Source organism: Moschus berezovskii, chromosome 18 (assembly GCF_049115385.1).
Source record: "Moschus berezovskii isolate FMDL1 chromosome 18, NW_MosBer_1.0, whole genome shotgun sequence".
In the NCBI taxonomy this organism is placed as follows: domain Eukaryota; kingdom Metazoa; phylum Chordata; class Mammalia; order Artiodactyla; family Moschidae; genus Moschus; species Moschus berezovskii.
In genome coordinates this window covers 48702318-48719961 of record NC_142477.1, presented here as the reverse complement: position 1 = coordinate 48719961, position 17644 = coordinate 48702318, and the positions used below count along the sequence as shown (strand labels likewise).

Here is a 17644-nt window from a genome sequence, read left to right as displayed (position 1 = left end):
TTGTTATGCATGAAAATATTTTCACAAAAGCAAATATCAACATAATGTGTTTAAATGGGACTTTTTTAAAGTACTAACTTATGCATTTAAAAACCTGTTGAGAAACAAACTAGTGATGTTAAATAGAAAATCTGCATGGAGAACCAGGCTTCCAAAGATAAATATCTATTATCTGGGTTAAAAGAAACCAAAAAACAAAGCTACCTACAATCAACAAACTATTAACCAGGAACGTAAGAAAACAGTGTATTCCCATTACCTGTTGCTAGTCGATGAAAAATTACTGGAATTGGCTCTGTAGTAACTAATACATCTTCATCATTTTCTGAACTTGACACATATGTATTATCTGCAAAGAAATATAGACAACTAACAGCACGGTAACTTGAAAAAGTACAACCTTTATTAAAAACAATTAAGGAATAGTCACATCACTTCCAACACTCATGAGGTACGCACTATTGTTCTGATTTAATCTGGAAAAATATAAAGGAAATTACAGGTTTATGTGCAAATTAATTATAAATGTTTTTTTTTAAAGATGCTTGCATCTCCTGGAGAAGTACAGACTTTGGATAGAGACTATTCAAACACATCTCTAACATTTCAGGCAGTAATGGATCATTTGGAAGTAACTGGTTGCCTCAACTCACAGAAGAACATCCTTTGCAATATTGGTATAAGTATATAGTAATATCTAGGTGGGCTTCCCTGGTGGCTCAGAGGTTAAAGCGTCTGTCTGCAATGCAGGAGACCTGGGTTCGATCCCTGGGTCGGGAAGTTCCCCTGGAGAAGAAAATGGCAACCCACTCCAGTATTCTTGCCTGGAGAATCCCATGGATGGAGGAGCCTGGTGGGCTACAGTCCATGGGGTCGAAAAGAGTGGGACACAACTGAGCGACTTCACTTTATGGTAATATCTGGGCTTCCCTGGTAGCTCAGCTTGTAAAGAATCTGCCTGCAATGCAGGAGACCCCGGTTCAATTTCTGGGTGAGGAAGATCCCCTGGAGAAGAGACAGGATACCCACTCCAGTATTCTTGGAATTCCCTGGTGGCTCAGATGGTAAAGAATCTGCCTGGAATGTGGGAGACCTGGGTTCTATCCTGGGGTTGGGAAGATCCCCTGGAGGAGGGCATGGCAACCCACTCCCGTATTCTTGCTTGGAGAATCCCCATGGAGAGTGGAGTCTGGCAGGCTAGTCTATGGGGTTGCACAGAGTCGGACATGACTGAGCGACTAAGCACAGCACAGCACGTGATAATATCTGGGGCTCCCCGGGTGGCACAGTGGTAAAGAATCTGCCTGACAGATAGGAGACATAAGAGTCCCAGGTTCAGTCCCTGGGTTGGAAAGACCTCCTAGAGGAAGAAATCGCAAGCCACTCCAGTATTCTTGCCTGGAAAATTCCAGGAGGAATCTGGCAGGCTACAGTAAAAGGGGTCACAAAGAGTCAGACATGACTGAGCACAGCACACACATATTGTAACATAATACACAGTTGATTTATTTTTTGCTCACTGATGATTACAGTCCCATCTGTGACACAGCTATTTAACAAAGATTTCACCAATTCTTAAATAATGGTCCTAAAATATGCTCATCAATGATGTATAAAAATGTAAACATATATATAAAATGAAAGTATAAAATACATCCAACAAATAATAGAAGTCTGTATCAATTTCTGCTAGGAGAAATGAGTGTTCAGATATGACTTATTGAATATATGATAAAAGATCTTGAGCCAAGTTTTCATAATATTGTGTCAGTGCAGTGAGAGCTATCAAGCTAAGTCATTATTTCCAAAGATACATCTGTACTGTTTTTAGGCCTTGAGGAGTGAGTAAATGAAAGTGGTATGTATTCACAGCGTAGCCACAAAAGACTGTCAAAGTTATAAAGCTTTAAGTTATTTAGGAAGGTGAGAGGTGATGGCGGTGGTTTGGACTTGAAATAGGTTTCCCTCATTACTTTGTTCTAATTACAAATTTTGCCTTATATCTTTTTCAACTAGCATCTAGGAAGGTGTGAGATTTCTGTGTTTATCTAGTGAGACCCCAGATTAAGAAACAGATTTTATATAACTTTTAATTACTGTCTTGTCATATTAGGTGAAACTTTGACTGCTTATCCGAAGTCTCTTCTGTTAGTAACCTGACATGTTCAAATGAGGATTAAAAGCTGCACTTAAACCCAGTTTTTAAATTTCTTAACCCTCATTCAGAGCCTCACTGATTCAAAGTTATTTATATGCAATCAATTTAGTTAGGCTTTCCCCATGCACAATGGATTCCTTGAAGCAAACTTGTGAAGAAAAAGAGCATTAAAACAACAGAAGCAACAGCTAACCACCAACTAGAAGGGAAGATACAGAAAAATCTGTAAAGTGGACACAGTATCATGGAATATCTTGGCATCATGGAATGAGGAGGTTTCTGCTAAAGCATCAAGAGGCAAATAAATTAGAATTTTCTGTTTAAGAAAGCAAGGAAGCGAATAATTCAATTTAGAGGATCAAATGGCTTACGTAAAGTGCTGACACTGGAAGTGAGGGGTGAGTCAAGAGAATATAATTTGGTAAATAAACGTTGCATAATACTAAAAGACAGGATTATGCATTCAACATAATATTTTAAAAGAGACATTCCACTGGTTTGTATTTTGATTAGTATTTAAGCATCAGAAAACGTCCCATTTCTGCTTTTGGCTTAATTTACCCAAACCAAAATGTTTTCAGTTTTAATGGATAACAGTATCCATTAAATTACCATTACAATACAACAGGCCAGATCACAGAGGAATACCCAGGTCAGGAAGAGAAATATAAGAGCCGACAAAGCACTTCAAATCCAGACTCTGCTACCAATTGGCTGTTGATCCCTTTAAATCTAAGCCACGTTCTGCTTAGTTATAAAATGAAGAGGTTTGCTGATGGGGGAGCTTTGAGGAGCATCCCAGCTGTCTGAATGGATTCTGTGTTTTCTTTTGTTGTTGTTTAACTATTTTTAAATCTTCCTCAAACTATTTTGACATCTGTAATAACACTCATCTTTGTTTAGACATAGGAAAATAGTACACAGAAAGGGCAAACAATGCATTTAAGGTAACAGAATAACTCAGTGACAGACAGAATGCTTTCAAGCTCAAATTCCTTCTTTGCAAGTCTCCCACTTGCGTTTAGGGCTGATGATTTCTTTTCTTTCTGAAAGCTTCTGGCTCAGATGGTAAAGCTCCTGTCTGCAATGCGGGAGACCAGGGTTTGATCCCTGGGTTGGGAAGATCCCCTGGAGAAGGAAATGGCAGCCCACTCCAGTAGTCTTGCCTGGAAAATCCCATGGATGGGGGAGCCTGGTGGGCTATAGTCCACGGGGTCGCAGAGTCAGACATGACTGAGTGACTCCACTTTCTTTTCTAAAAGCTTCTGGGGACAATTAGGTTTGTAGAGAAGCTATACAGATCCTTGTTAAAGGCTGTTACCAATATGAATATTTTCTCTTTCCTTCCCTGCCAGACTATGCAAGCATTAGTGGAAATTCTGTGGACAGAGGACAGATGAGTAGAGAGCCACGAAAACACATGTTTTAAACGACGGTTTATATTCTGTTTCATTTTATTTCTAATTTAAACCATCATTCTATTATTCATTACTATGTAACTTCATAGAAATAATTACAGATAATCACTGTATTGGTTTTATAACATAATCTGTATATTTCCCCCATATATGATATTCATATGAACCATCCAACCCAGTCAGTTATCAATATCATCCTTATTCTAAAGATGAGGAAACCGAGACTCAGAAAATTAATTCACCCAAGTTCAGTTCAGTTCAGTTCAGTTCAGTCGCTCAGTCGTGTCCGACTCTCCGCGACCCCATGAATCACAGCACGCCAGGCCTCCCTGTCCATCACCAACTCCCGGAGTTCACTCAAACTCATGTCCACAGAGTCTTAAGAAATTAAAGTTTACACATAGTGTAGTAAGTGGTGAAACTGTCTGAATCCAAACATCAATGGTTTGCTATTTTTTTAATATCAAATAATAGAGAAATGAGAGAATTCATACCCTCCAGTAGGCAAGCGTCCTCATTAAAGGTGGTAACTCACAAGAAAGAATTTTGCTGGTCTATCACAACAGAGTCACAACCTATGATTTGTAATATACAGGCATGTGTGCTAAGTTGCTTCAGTTGTGTCCGACTCTTTGTGACCCATGGACTGTAGCCTGCCAAGCTCCTCTGTCCATGGAATTCTCCAGGCAAGAATAATGGAGTGGGTTGCCATGCCCTGTCCAAGGGATCTTTCCGGCCCAGGCATTGAACCCAGGTATCCTGCTTGACAGACGGTTTCTTTACCACTAGTGCCACCTGGGAAGCCTGATTTTTAATATAATTAACTTTAAAAAACAGAAAATTGTCTACAATATAAACTCCATGAAGGAGTACAGATAACCAGAAGGCTGCTCTATTTCTTCACTATTTTGAAAAGCCAATATATATATTTCATTTATATACATGTCATTTTGTATACCTAAACCTTAAAGACCCTCTAAATTTTCATTTTCATAAAAACAAACTATGAAATGAATTTCAATAGGTGGCATAGGTAACTTAATAGGTTAAATTATAAAATAGCTAATCTGCTTCTAAGGAAATAAATAAAATGGCATAATCTTGAATTGGGAAGATTATGCTGGTACATGTTCATAGGATAAAAAAAAAATTCCATAGTGTATTTTCAAACTTAAATGATAAGATAATCATTAAGCCATAAATTCAGAAAAAGTAGGGGGAAAAAGCCTGAGAAATATTATCAGAAGGAATTAAGAAAAGTACTATCAAGATTACTGAATTTAGAAATTAGAAGCAACATAAAAGAGCTATTTGCTTGAAATAATTTTTAAAATAGACAAACATTTTAGAAGAAAAAAAAAGGGGGAAAAGACAAAAACAAATATAAAAGAATATAAATAAGGAAGGGGAAATAATCACAGAGATTCAGATTTTTAGATTTAAGATTGAATACTATTAAAAAAAACTTTTTGCTAAAAGAAATTTGGATACTTCTCCAACATAGTGAACTTTCAGGAAGAACACATGTTAAAAAATGGCTAAAGAAATTAAAAAAAAAGAAGAAGAACAGATCACTAATCATGGCAAAAAAATATAACTGCCCTAGAACAATCTCTAAAAAGATACCAGGCTCAGACAGATTTGCTAGCAAGTTCTATCAAATGCCAAAGAACAGTTTAATCTCTTCAGCAATTTGAAGTCTTTAATAAGAATATATGACAAAATACACATAACTCTTATAGAACAACATTAAAATATCTGCTAATATAACTTGTCATCTTTTGTTCAAAGGAGAAACCATATATGATACTTCATTTGATACCAAACAAGAATTGGATAAATTGTAAATATTCATTTTTTAAAATGAAAAAGCTTGGTAAGTGAGAAAAGGAATGATACTTGCTTTTCTGAAAGCGACTAGAAGCAAGCTCACTAATTTTGAGAAAAGGAAGGAAGCTGCCAACTTTCATATCTATTATTAAAAATCATTCTGGAAGTTCTGGCTAGTGCAAGAGGAAAAAAAATACAGGTATGAATACTGGAAAGGAAAAGCAAGCACATAATTTTTATATAATATTATATATATATATTTATATGAAAAACCAAGCATATTAACTGAACTCCTAGTACAAATAACTAGAATTAAATTTAATAATGGGGGAAATATTATCATAGTAATATTCACTTTGAAGAAAGCTCCATAAAAGTACTGCTACTACTTCTCCAGAAGTATCTTCAGAAGTGACAGGAATCAGAATTGAATTAGAGTCTTGATTACCAGCAAAACTACACGGCCTTGGGGAATATTTAGCCTCTCAGCACACTTCTTCACGTACTAAATGTCATGATAACACTTGTTCTGTCTATACATAGGCTATATTTAGAATAAATTCAATCATGTATATGAATATGGTTGGTTCTATCCCCAAATTCACCAATCCTCTCTTTCCATCTTCATATTTATATACCTTTATAATAAATTAAATTATATTGGAAATTCACTACTAACTTGCTTCATGAAGAAAATTCAATTTTAAAAAAGCACCAATGATAACCAGTACTTTATTTTCAATTTCAATTTCTGTATACCATAGTTCCAAGTGGGGCTCTTGTATGGTGAGAAAAACCAGAGTAATACCCCGTGGCCACAAGAGGGAGCTAAATATTTGGTTCACTTAATTAAAGGCGCCTTTTATCGTATTTCCTACCCTACAGAATAATTCACTTACTGTCTTCAATTGGACTTTGATTTGTGGCATTATTTCTACCACCTTGACTTAAAAGTCCCGCATCACTCATGGCTGACATCTCTAGAAGCTACCTCAGATGAGACACACAATAATTATATTTACAATAAAAAGTTGAAGGCAGGAGGAGAAGGGGACAACAGAGGATGAGATGGTTGGATGGCATCACTAACTCAATGGACATGAGTTTGAGCAAACTCTGGGAGTTGGTGATGGACAGGGAAGCCTGGCGTGCTACAGTCGACAGGGCTGTAGAGAGTTGGACACGACTGAGCAACTGAACTGAACAATAAAAAAGTAGGGCTTTTCTTTTCCTAACAGTTAAGCAAACATTCAGCATCAAAAGCATACTATATCATAAGGGAGAGGGCTGATTGCAAAATCATCCAAAAACTTTTTTTCTTTATCTAGTTCATGTCTTGGTTCTTCCAATAATATCTGCCTAGAATACTTTTGATACTACTATTAAAAATAGGTATATATTTAATAATAACTCTCCTTATAAAATTATACAATAGTTTATAGAATGCTACACTTAAAATATATGGAGATCATAGCAAAGTAACTGTAAGGGAATTTGTGATTTATGAAAATTATTTTAAAATGTTAAATTTGATTTTGCAAAAAGGTTAAATACAGAATGTAAATTGCCACAGGAAATACTTAGGTTAAATGCTACAGAAATGTTTTACAATATTTTGACACCACATTATTAACTAATTATTTTTTAAAAATATTCAAAATATATATAATCAAAATTACAGCAATCTACTCATTTTATACAGAAATTATGATCTCAATAATGCATAGTAAATGAACAAAATAGATTTAAATAGGAATTAGAATTATGACTTTAACTTATAACACACATAGGTCAGTTTCGTAACCATCAGATTTTATTAAGAATGAATACTGGAGTAAAAAGTATATATATGAAATATAAGCAGATAAAATTTGCTAATCTTTTCTACAGTGTATGATAAACAATAGATTCCTGCATTATACTTTTTGGGGTAAACTGTGTGCTTAGTTGTGTCTGATTCTTTGTGACCCCATGGACTGTGGTCTGCCAGGCTCCTCTGTCCATGGGGATTCTCCAGCCAAGAATACTGGAGTGGGTTGCCATGCCCCCTCCAGGAGACCTCCCCAACGCAGGGACAGAACCCATGTTTCCAACACTGAAGAAGGATTCTTCACCATCTGAGCCACCAAGGACACCCAAATATACTGGAGTGGGTAGCCTATCCCTTCTTCAGGGGATCCTCCTGACCCAGTAATCAAACCAGGGTCTCCTGCATTGCAGAAGGAGTCTCTACTAGCTGAGCTACCCGGGAAGCCCTAATCAAGACAAAGTCAATCTTCACTAAGTCTACAGTGCTCATGCTCTTACTCAAGATAAAATTATACATATCATTTGTGAGAAAAGAACTAAAGATAAACAAATTTTGTTCATATCTTCAAATTATTATGACAAATGTTGCAAACACATCTTGGGCTCTGGTGAGATTACAGTGTGTTAGAAAGTAAGACTGAACATGGCCTTGAAGAAAGACACTGGTTTGATGCACAAAAAAATGAATCTATAGTGATCTTACATTCTGCTTTTTATGCACAAGTGTTTGTGGACCTAGTAATCTATTTCAGGACACACAGGGAGGACAGCTGTGCATATGTAAGAAGCCTAGAGCAGTCTAGCGGTACAGTCCACGGGCTCTGGACTACTGGGTTCAAATTACAGCTCTTCCTCTTAATAGCACTGTCATCATTCATCTGTAAAATGGGGACATTATGGTAACAATCTCATAGGGTGGTTGTAAGAATTGTTTAATTATATATACACTTAGAGAATGGCTGCCATGGTGGCTCAGATAGTAAAGACCCTTCTGCCTGCAATGTGGGAGACCCAGGATCGATCCCTGGGTCAGGAAGATCCCCTAGAAAAGGGAATGACTACCCAATCCAGTATTCTTGCTTGGAGAATTCCATGGACAGAGGAGCCTGGAGGGTCACAGTCCGTAGGATTACAAAGACTAGGACACAACTGAGCATGTTATCACATACACATATACTTAGAGAAACTGAGAACGGCCTGTTATTTTCAACTATTACTATTACTTTTAGCTATTATTTTAGCTGTTTCTACTACCTATTATTTTTAGGTTATGAAAAACCAAATGATTTCCCCAAACCAACAACTAAACCAGTTTAGAGAACCTTTATTTTAACCATAATGAGGTAAGTACATAGGCTGACACTATCATGTGGGCTCAAAGAAAGAATGGTTTTCACAGGGAAACTATTTTGATTCTGGACTGCATCTCAGGGTAAGACATGTACCTAGCAGGCAATCGACAGAATTATATCTTTAAGTCTTCACCTGCCAGTGATTCACCCCTGGATATATTTAAATGCATTTTACATCTCCAGAAGAAAAAATATTCAAAAGAATCATGGCATAAATATTTGTAATAAAAAGAAGAAAAACATACCTGGGTAATCTTCAGATACATGTACTGAATAGGATACACTGTTAAAACAAGGGGGAAAAAAGAGAAAAGACAGGCTCAAGTTACTACTAAGGTAGACATGCTTTTACACAGTAAAAACCAACCTCAGGTTACTCATTAATTTATACAGATACAAGTATAAACAGAAATCAAAATGGATTAGAAAATATCTTTGATATTTGACACAGGAATCTCACAGATTTTTTTAAATACATGACATAGTAATATAAATCTTTTGTGATACCTTTTTTAGTATAGCTAGGTATTTTTATCACAGCTGTGTCTAACATTCAGTTCTTTATAACCATGTGCATTGTTTGTGTAGGTTTTATCAAATCATCTTTTCTTACCAAAAATGAAGTATTCTCCCATGTAGTATGGCACTTAAGGATCTAAATATGTATAAATTTAAACATTTATTTTTAATATTGCCTTTTCATATAGTATGCTGTGCTTTTTGAAACAGGTCCTTTCCTTTAAAGAATTAACAAAATGGTGATGGTGTAACTAATAGGTATTCATAAACCAATCTCTCATCATTACTATATATAGTAAACAAACTACCTCCTGTACTCAGAACGATTGGGTTGTTTCAAAAATCACTTTAATAACTCCATTCTCAGTAACCCACTGTTTCTATGTACTTATCTCATGACACATGGGGATGTGTCATACTTTGTTTATTCTCTTTTATCAACTAGATTGCAAGTCACTTGAAATTAAGGTCCATTGATATTTGCATTTTCAGCACAGTTACCTCTGCTAGACACATATGCATGATATACAGCACATATTCAGTATTAGCTTTTGGATGGATCAGTGGGGCTGCCACTTGTCACAGAAAAGTCAAAACTGAGTTCAAGTTCGGCCAAAATAACTACCTGTTCAGACCAAAAATTATCAATTATCTTTGAAGAAACTTACAGAATACAGAGCCTATATAAAGTATCATTCACAAAGTCAATACAGTCCAAATTACTTGACATATTAACAAATAAACTTGAACCTACTTCAAGAAAAAATTTGACTCGTGTTGAGAGTAGCCCTCAATAACGTTAAAACAGTAAATAAGTATGGTTAAGCACGTGAAGGAAAATCTAATCTCAAGAAGAAACAAATACAAAGAGACAATCAGGGTCTTGTGGGACACTAACAAAATAGCAAATATTTTATATAACCAGAGCTTTAGAAGATGAAAAGAGAGAATCATGCAGAAAAATACAGCTGGAAATCTCCAAATTTGGGGGAAAGACATAGATGTGTATTTTAAGAAGCTCAGCAAACTCCAAACAGGACAAGGGCAAAGACATCTGCTTCCAGGCACACATAATCAAACTGCTGAGAAAAAAACATAAAGAGAAAAATTTCACAGAAGAGAAACAAAAGACACATTACAAACAGGGAAATGAGAATCAATGTGAAGTGTCTGTAAGAAACTACAGAGGACACAGGACAGGAGAGGAGAGTGGGGCGGCGGGAGGAGGGGAACAGGGAAGCAACAACTACGAACCGAGAATTCTTTATCCGGGCCAGAAATCTGTCAAAAGTGAAGGCCAACAGGGAATTTTTCAGATAGAGGAAAATTGTGGAAATATGTCTCAGCAGACTTAACGTATAAGAAATCCCAAACAAAGTTCTCCAGGCTGACTGATAATTAGAATTTCAAATACCCAGAAGGAACGAAGAGCACCAGAAACTGTCATGCTTTGTTTGACAAAATATGAAAGACTGTATTTCTCATAATGCTTTAAAAATACACATGGGTGTTTAGAGTAAAAATTGTCTGCCCTGTGTGACTTATAACATGTAAATATAGTACCCATGACAGTTACAGAATAATGTGCGGGAAGGGTTAAATGGTCATATACAGCTTCAAGGTCCTTAATTTTATGGGAAATGGTACAATATTAACCCTAAATAATACCTCTAAGAAATTGTAAGAATATACATTGTAATTCCTAGAGCAAGCCCAAAACAAGATTAAAGACAATAATAAATTACATGGAATTCGAAAATCATTCTGGAACCTTTAATCCCAAAGAAAGCAGGAACAGAAGAACAAAACACAAGGAACAAATAGAAAACAAATACTAAATAGTATGAATCCTACCATAGCAAGAATTGCCTTAAATGCTGATAGAGTAAACACACTGAATAAAAGGCAAAGATGGATAGATAGATTTTTAAAAAACCAGATCCAATTCCATGCTGTCTTTAAGAGATCCACATTAAATAAAAGCACAGGTAGATTGAAAATTTTTTAATGGAACAGATATACCATGCAAACGGTAAGCATAAGAAGACTGAAGTGTTTAATAGCAAAGACCTCAAGACATTTACAAGATATCATTCATAATGACATCATTCATTATTAATCCATCAGGATGAAGGCACAATAATCACAAATGCGTATGTACCTAATAACAGAGCTTCAAAACACGTGAGATAAAACCTGACAGTATTAAAAGGAAAAATAGACAATTCAACATCGTATGAGAAATTGATAGAACCACTCCCCTCCAGAAAAAAGATCATTAAAGACACAGATGATTTGAAATACATTTTCACAGAAAATTACAACCACAAAAGATATTCAAAAGACTATCTTTTTCTCTTTAGATACATGTGGGTAAAATGTCCACCAAGGTAAGTCACATACTGGGCTATAAAACTCGTCCTAATAAATGTGAATGCATAGATGTTCAGGGTTCACTAGTTTATAACCTGGTCTTCCTGGCTCATCTGTCCTTAAAACACTAAATCTCAAGTCCTCAAAAAGCCACTGCCTTTTAGAATTTGTGACTGGACTCTGTTACCTTAACCACAGGCAATGCAACTCTCCCAGTCAAGCCCAAGTCTCCAGGACTCCACCAGTCAAATCCCTGGCATGTTTTCATAGTCCTTGGAAAGTAATTAGTCAGGGACAAGAAAGACTAAATAAAGAGGACAGTAGGAAAGAAAGATGGTTAATATGAGACCAAGCACTGATATGCTGGTTCTTTCATAAAGCATATTTAATTGCTCAATTAATTCAAGAAGCATTTCTTGGTAACTGATAAAAGTCAAACACTGTGTTAATTCCAAATAAGATTTAGGTAGAAAAAAACTGAAACATGACTAAATTATTAATTCAGAGGGAAACAAAGAATATGAAATATAATGAATATGACAGACCAAGAAATGTGAATATTTTTAAGCACATCAGACTCTTTTATTTTTTTGCTTTTTATTTTTAAATAATTACAGAGTCACGTGAAGTTACACAGATAGTGCAGAGAAGTTTCATGTTTCTCCACTGATTACATTCTATGTACCAACAGTACAACATCAAAAGGAGGAAATCGACGCTAGTGCCTACGCCATTTGTTCACATTTGCATCATGTACCATCACAAATCAAGACACGGAACAATTTGATCACTCAACATCTCCCTCTTTAGAGTCATATTTATCTGCCTTTATAACTACATCCCTAAACCCAGGCAGACACTAATCAGTTCTCCATCTCTGTAATTTTGTCAGTTCAAGATTATTATTATGTAAGTGAAATCAGAGTATGAAGCGTAGCAGTATTTTAGGTAAAATCAGTATTTTGAAAAAATGACTATGATTGGAAACATTTAGGATAGACTGAAGAGGAGAGGGATCGAATTAAGTAATAAAATATGAGCAAACATCAGTGGGGAGGTATGTAATGGGAAGGAGAAGCAGGAACAAATGGCAGATGCTGGACCCCAGCCAAGAGCCCAGCTTTGGGCCCTGAATCAAATGCCAAAAAGCAGAAGATAAAATAACCATGCCTCAAACAAGCTGGAGGAAATATATACTATGACCCCATGTGAATTCATCTTCCCACAATTCATTTCCTTACAATGGAATGATACTACGTAGAAAGGAAATTATGGATGATCAGGGCAAACCTTTATCTGGCAGTACTATGTGACAGAAGCCTGGGAACTTGCCAAAGATTATGCTCAGTACTGAGCTGAATTGATTCCCAACAGCTTACCATCTCAACCTACGGCACTTGGATTCATTTTTCATCCGAATCAATGTTTAAAACGAAAAGGAAGCCTTGGTACAGTCCCATGTCTATCTTCAATTAGGGAGATTGCTGTGGTTAGGCCAAGCAAACTGGATCAAATTCCAACTTTGAGCTGGGTGGCGTAAGAAAAGTAATCTCTATACACTCAGCTCCCATCTCTTTTCAGTAAAATGGGGGAATCCAGATCTCCCTTACCAGCCCGCTGTGATGATTTAATGGCTTAACAGGTGTAAAGCCCCCAGGACAATGCCAGACACTAGCAGCAGGTGCAGAATAATTTTAGCTTCCAGTACAAGCAGTGAAAATTTACAGAAGTGAAATTTTACATGAATGAATGTTCTCTGGGGAACTCAGTTTGTTAAAAATCACAATATAATGCATTTTTTTTTCAGAAGCCAAAGCTAACATGGTTTATTTTATGGTTGTATTATCCTCAGGATATTAGGAGACATTCCCATGTTCATGATCACACCTAATTTTTCAAATACAAAATAGAAAACAAAAGCCCTACAAAATGATTCATCAGCTCCTGTGATGTATAGCATCTTCAGGGTTGTACACCAGAAGGAAAATCACTAGGGCTGTAAAATCTGAATCAGTTTCACTTACAGAGTCCTTAGGGAAACAATCTAATAGAAACAGACATGGATGATTAAAGCTAAAGGACCTAATAGGTAGGGCTAAAAAAAGAACAAAGAACCAAGCTTAAATAGACATGAGAGTAAGTGTAGCACATGCAGCACATAATAAACGCTAAAGCACGCAAAAAAAAAAAAAAGAGAGAGAGAACTGAAAGTGAAAGACAGTGAGTATGAGAAGGAAGAAAAACTTGGAGCAAGATCTGAAATCTTATTTTTAAAAATGCCTTCAGAAATTTGGAATTTGCTAAATTACAAATACACTGAGGTGCTTTGACAGAGAAATTCAAGTCCATCGATAGGTATTTGGCATATACTGAATGCACCATGCTAGGTTCTTAATATCACAAGTTTAAAACTACAATCTATAAGTTATTTGTATGATCTCAATAATTTTTTTTGATAAAATGGTTGCTTCTGCCTCTTATTACTCTGAAAGCATCTATCCCAAAGATACCTTCCAACAGCCAAGAGCCTCTGGAGCAGTTCTCGGAAGAACCCTCTTGGATGTTGAGTATCTACCTAATCTTGTACTTTGTTTATGTATTTGTTTACTCCTATTATTAAATTGCCAACATTCGCTGGATCATTGAAAAGCAAGAGAGTTCCAGAAAAACATCTATTTCTATTTTATTGACTATGCCAAAGACTTTGACCATGTGTATCACAATAAACTGTGGAAAATTCTGAAAGAGTTGGGAATACCACACCACCTGACCTGCCTCTTGAGAAACCTGTATGCAGGTCAGGAAGCAACAGTTAGAACTGGACATGGAACAACAGATTGGTTCCAAAGAGGAAAAGGAGTACGTCAAGGCTGTACATTTTCACCCTGCTTATTTAACTTATATGCAGAGTACATCATGAGAAATGCTGGGCTGGAAGAACCACAAGCTGGAATCAAGATTGCCGGGAGGAATATCAGTAACCTCATATATGCAGATGACACCACCCTTATGGTAGAAAGTGAAGAAGAACTAAAGGGCCTCATGAAGAAAGTGAAAGAGACTGAAAAAGTTGGCTTGAAGCTCAACATTCAGAAAACTAAGATCATGGCATCTGGTCCCATCACTTCATGGCAAATAGATGGGGAAACAGTGGAAACAGGGGCTGACTTTATTTTTCTGGACTCCAAAATCACTGCAGATAGTGGCTGCAGCCATGAAATTAAAAGATGCTTACTCCTTGGAAGGAAAGTTATGACCAACCTAGATAGCATATTAAAAAGCAGAGACATCACTTTGTCAACAAAGGTCCGTCTAGTCAAGGCTATGGTTTTTCCAGTGGTCATGTATGGATGTGAGAGTTGGACTATAAAGAAAGCTGAGCGCCAAAGAATTGATGCTTTTGAACTGTGGTGTTGGAAAAGAGTCTTGAGAGTCCCTTGGACTACAAGGAGATGCAACCAGTCCATCCTAAAGGAGACCAGTCCTGGGTGTTCATTGGAAGGACTGATGTTGAAGCTGAAACTCCAATACTTTGGCCACCTCATGTGAAGAGTTGACTCATTTGAAAAGACCCTGATGCTGGGAAGGATTGGGGGCAGGAGGAGAAGCGGATGACAAGAGGATGAGATGGCTGGATTGCATCACCGACTTGATGGACGTGAGTTTGAGTGAACTCTGGGAGTTGGTGATGGACAGTGAGGCCTGACGTGCTGCAATTCATGGGGTCGCGGAGTCGGATACGAATGAGTGACTGAACTGAACTGAACAAAGATAAAAAATTGGCTTGAAAAATAATGACAAACTTGAATAGTTGTTATCTCTTGGTAATTGGATGAAAGGAAGCTCTACTGTTTATATTGTTTCGATCTTTACAATAAATGTGTACTGTGTAAAAAGGAAAAACTAGAGATGTTTAAGCTCCCCTTTTACCTTGTAGCCTTTTTTCATCACTCTACTTTTCTTCTCAAAGTTAAGTTTTTATAAAGAATAATCTAACCAGTCTTCACTAGCTATCAACTTTACAGGCACCTCAAAATCGGGCTTCCACTCCTACTATTCCACCAAAATTCTATTTCTCCAGGTCATCGTTGGCCTTTTTTACTTCTAGTTATTTTCTAACATGAATTCTCAGATGCAGTTAATAAAAACAAAGATATCATGAATCTCCCTGGGTCCCTGCTTGCTTTCGATGTCTCCTTAATCTCTTTCGATATTTCACATTTCATGTTGTTTATGCTTTCTGCTCTATTTTTTCAAATAAGTAATCTCAACTACATCCATGAGAATCTCCTACCAGCCAGAAGCAGAAGACTCAAATATTCCCAATCTCTAAACCAAGCATGCAACTTCTTTTTTTTTTCTCTCTCTCTCACATTTTCAATAGGATATTCTGCTAGCAAATTAAACCCAACACATACAAAACAGAACTCATAGGCTTCTTCACATGAATTTTCAACTCAGCAGATTAAATAGCAAGAAATTCAATGCAAATAAGAGCAGCAGCTGCTGTTAAGGAACTAAGGACCAATTTACCACTTGACCGTATCAGGGCACAAGCCCCTTGGCCACTTTCTGGAGCAGGAAAATTCTGATTCAATAGATCTGAAGTGGAACCTGGGAGTGTGTATCTATACAAAGCACCCAGAGTGATTCTGATGAAGGTAAGCTCTGGATCTTGTTTCCAAAAACATACAAATACAGGTCCTAAAGAGTCAAATTCTAGCTCCTTAGCCTGTCTTCCAAGGCTCGTCATGATCTGACCCATAAGTTCCTAACTAGCCAAAACCCTCACAAATACCCACAGACCTTAACGTCCAACCACGTCAGGTTCTACCATTCCCCAAACAGGTCATCTTTTTCACACAAATGAAACTGGTTCCAGACTGTTGGGCTCTACCATTATTAACTGCGAGACAGACAGCTAGATAACTAACCGTTCTCTGCCTCAGTTACCTCGTCTGTAGTACCTATCTCTTAGGGCTGTTGTGAGGAGTAAACAAGTTAACACATGTAATGCACTGATAAGAAAAAAAATGACACCAAAGTATTCTATAAACATTAGTTGCTTCATTAATAATATTATTTCAATGATTATTACTTCTATACATAGACTTATTTTCTGAGAACATCCCCTCTCTCAATATTCAATCTCAAAAGCAACTTCCTATGAAACTTCAAAAACTCGGGCAGACTTGCGTGTTTTTCCCCCATGTCCCACTTCACCTTGACCTTAACTGTCCTTAGACTAAAGGTACAGACCAAACATTGTCATCTCCAAAGCCCCACGGCTCTGCCACAGTAACTCAACAATTAAATAAATTCTGAATAAATGAACAGAAATTACTTGAAAATAGACTATGCCATTCCTAGACAGAAGGCCTACCATGTAGTAGGCAGTACTCAAATATTCGATAAAAATCAGATCAGCAAATGCGGTAACCAGCAGTTCTCCCTGTGGGTACACACCACTGTACATGTGTCAGTCCCTTTCATTATATTCTTTTCACAGGCTTTTCGTGATGTATAGAACAGGTTCTCAACACCCAGGTCATGTGTATTCTCTTTTCATTTTTGAATCTACCCAATGAGGGTGTGATACTTAAAATTATTACCAGACCTGAGAGCATGAGCTGAAATTCAGTGACACGGTATAGGGGAAGATCTCTAAGATGCTCTGAGAATGGAAGCAACAGTTATGTTCAGAAAAGAGTAGACATGTTAGCTTTTCAAACTGATCAGTAGTTGAACTATTTTACTTGCCATGAGAATGCTACACATGAGAAGTCTTTATTTAACTTACTCCTATCTTGAAAGTATCGAAGAAGGAATGTCAGTTCGCCTAGAAAAAAGAGGCAGGGGTATAGAAAATGTTCCATGAAAGGAATAAGCATGCTTTATCTAAGGCCTTCAGTGAAAACCCTGTGGGTGTGTATGACCTCCCTGCTTCCATTCCACTCAACATGAAGACACAAACAGGTTGCTCTCACTCCAGAACAGAAGGCTCATCTTTCCCACCGAGGAAATACATAGTTCAGTTCAGTTCAGTTCAGTTGCTCAGTCGTGTCCGACTCTTTGTGTCCCCATGAATCACAGCACGCCAGGCCTCCCTGTGCATCATCAACTCCTGGAGTTCACTCAAACTCATGTCCATCGAGTCGGTGCTGCCATCCAGCCATCTCATGCTC

General features: G+C 37.0%; 1 protein-coding gene across 3 annotated transcripts in view; it reads right to left on the bottom strand.

The window, feature by feature from the left end:
- PARP8 (poly(ADP-ribose) polymerase family member 8) overlaps positions 1 to 17644 on the bottom strand; it is a 197190-nt gene that overhangs the window by 91100 nt on the left and 88446 nt on the right. For all 3 annotated transcript variants that reach the window (XM_055422074.2, XM_055422075.2, XM_055422073.2), the window contains exons 4-5: positions 8813 to 8850; positions 260 to 349 (exon numbers count right to left, since the gene is read on the bottom strand). In XM_055422074.2, the coding sequence (XP_055278049.2) occupies positions 260 to 349; positions 8813 to 8850 (128 nt within the window). The remainder of the gene's footprint in view (positions 1 to 259; positions 350 to 8812; positions 8851 to 17644) is intronic.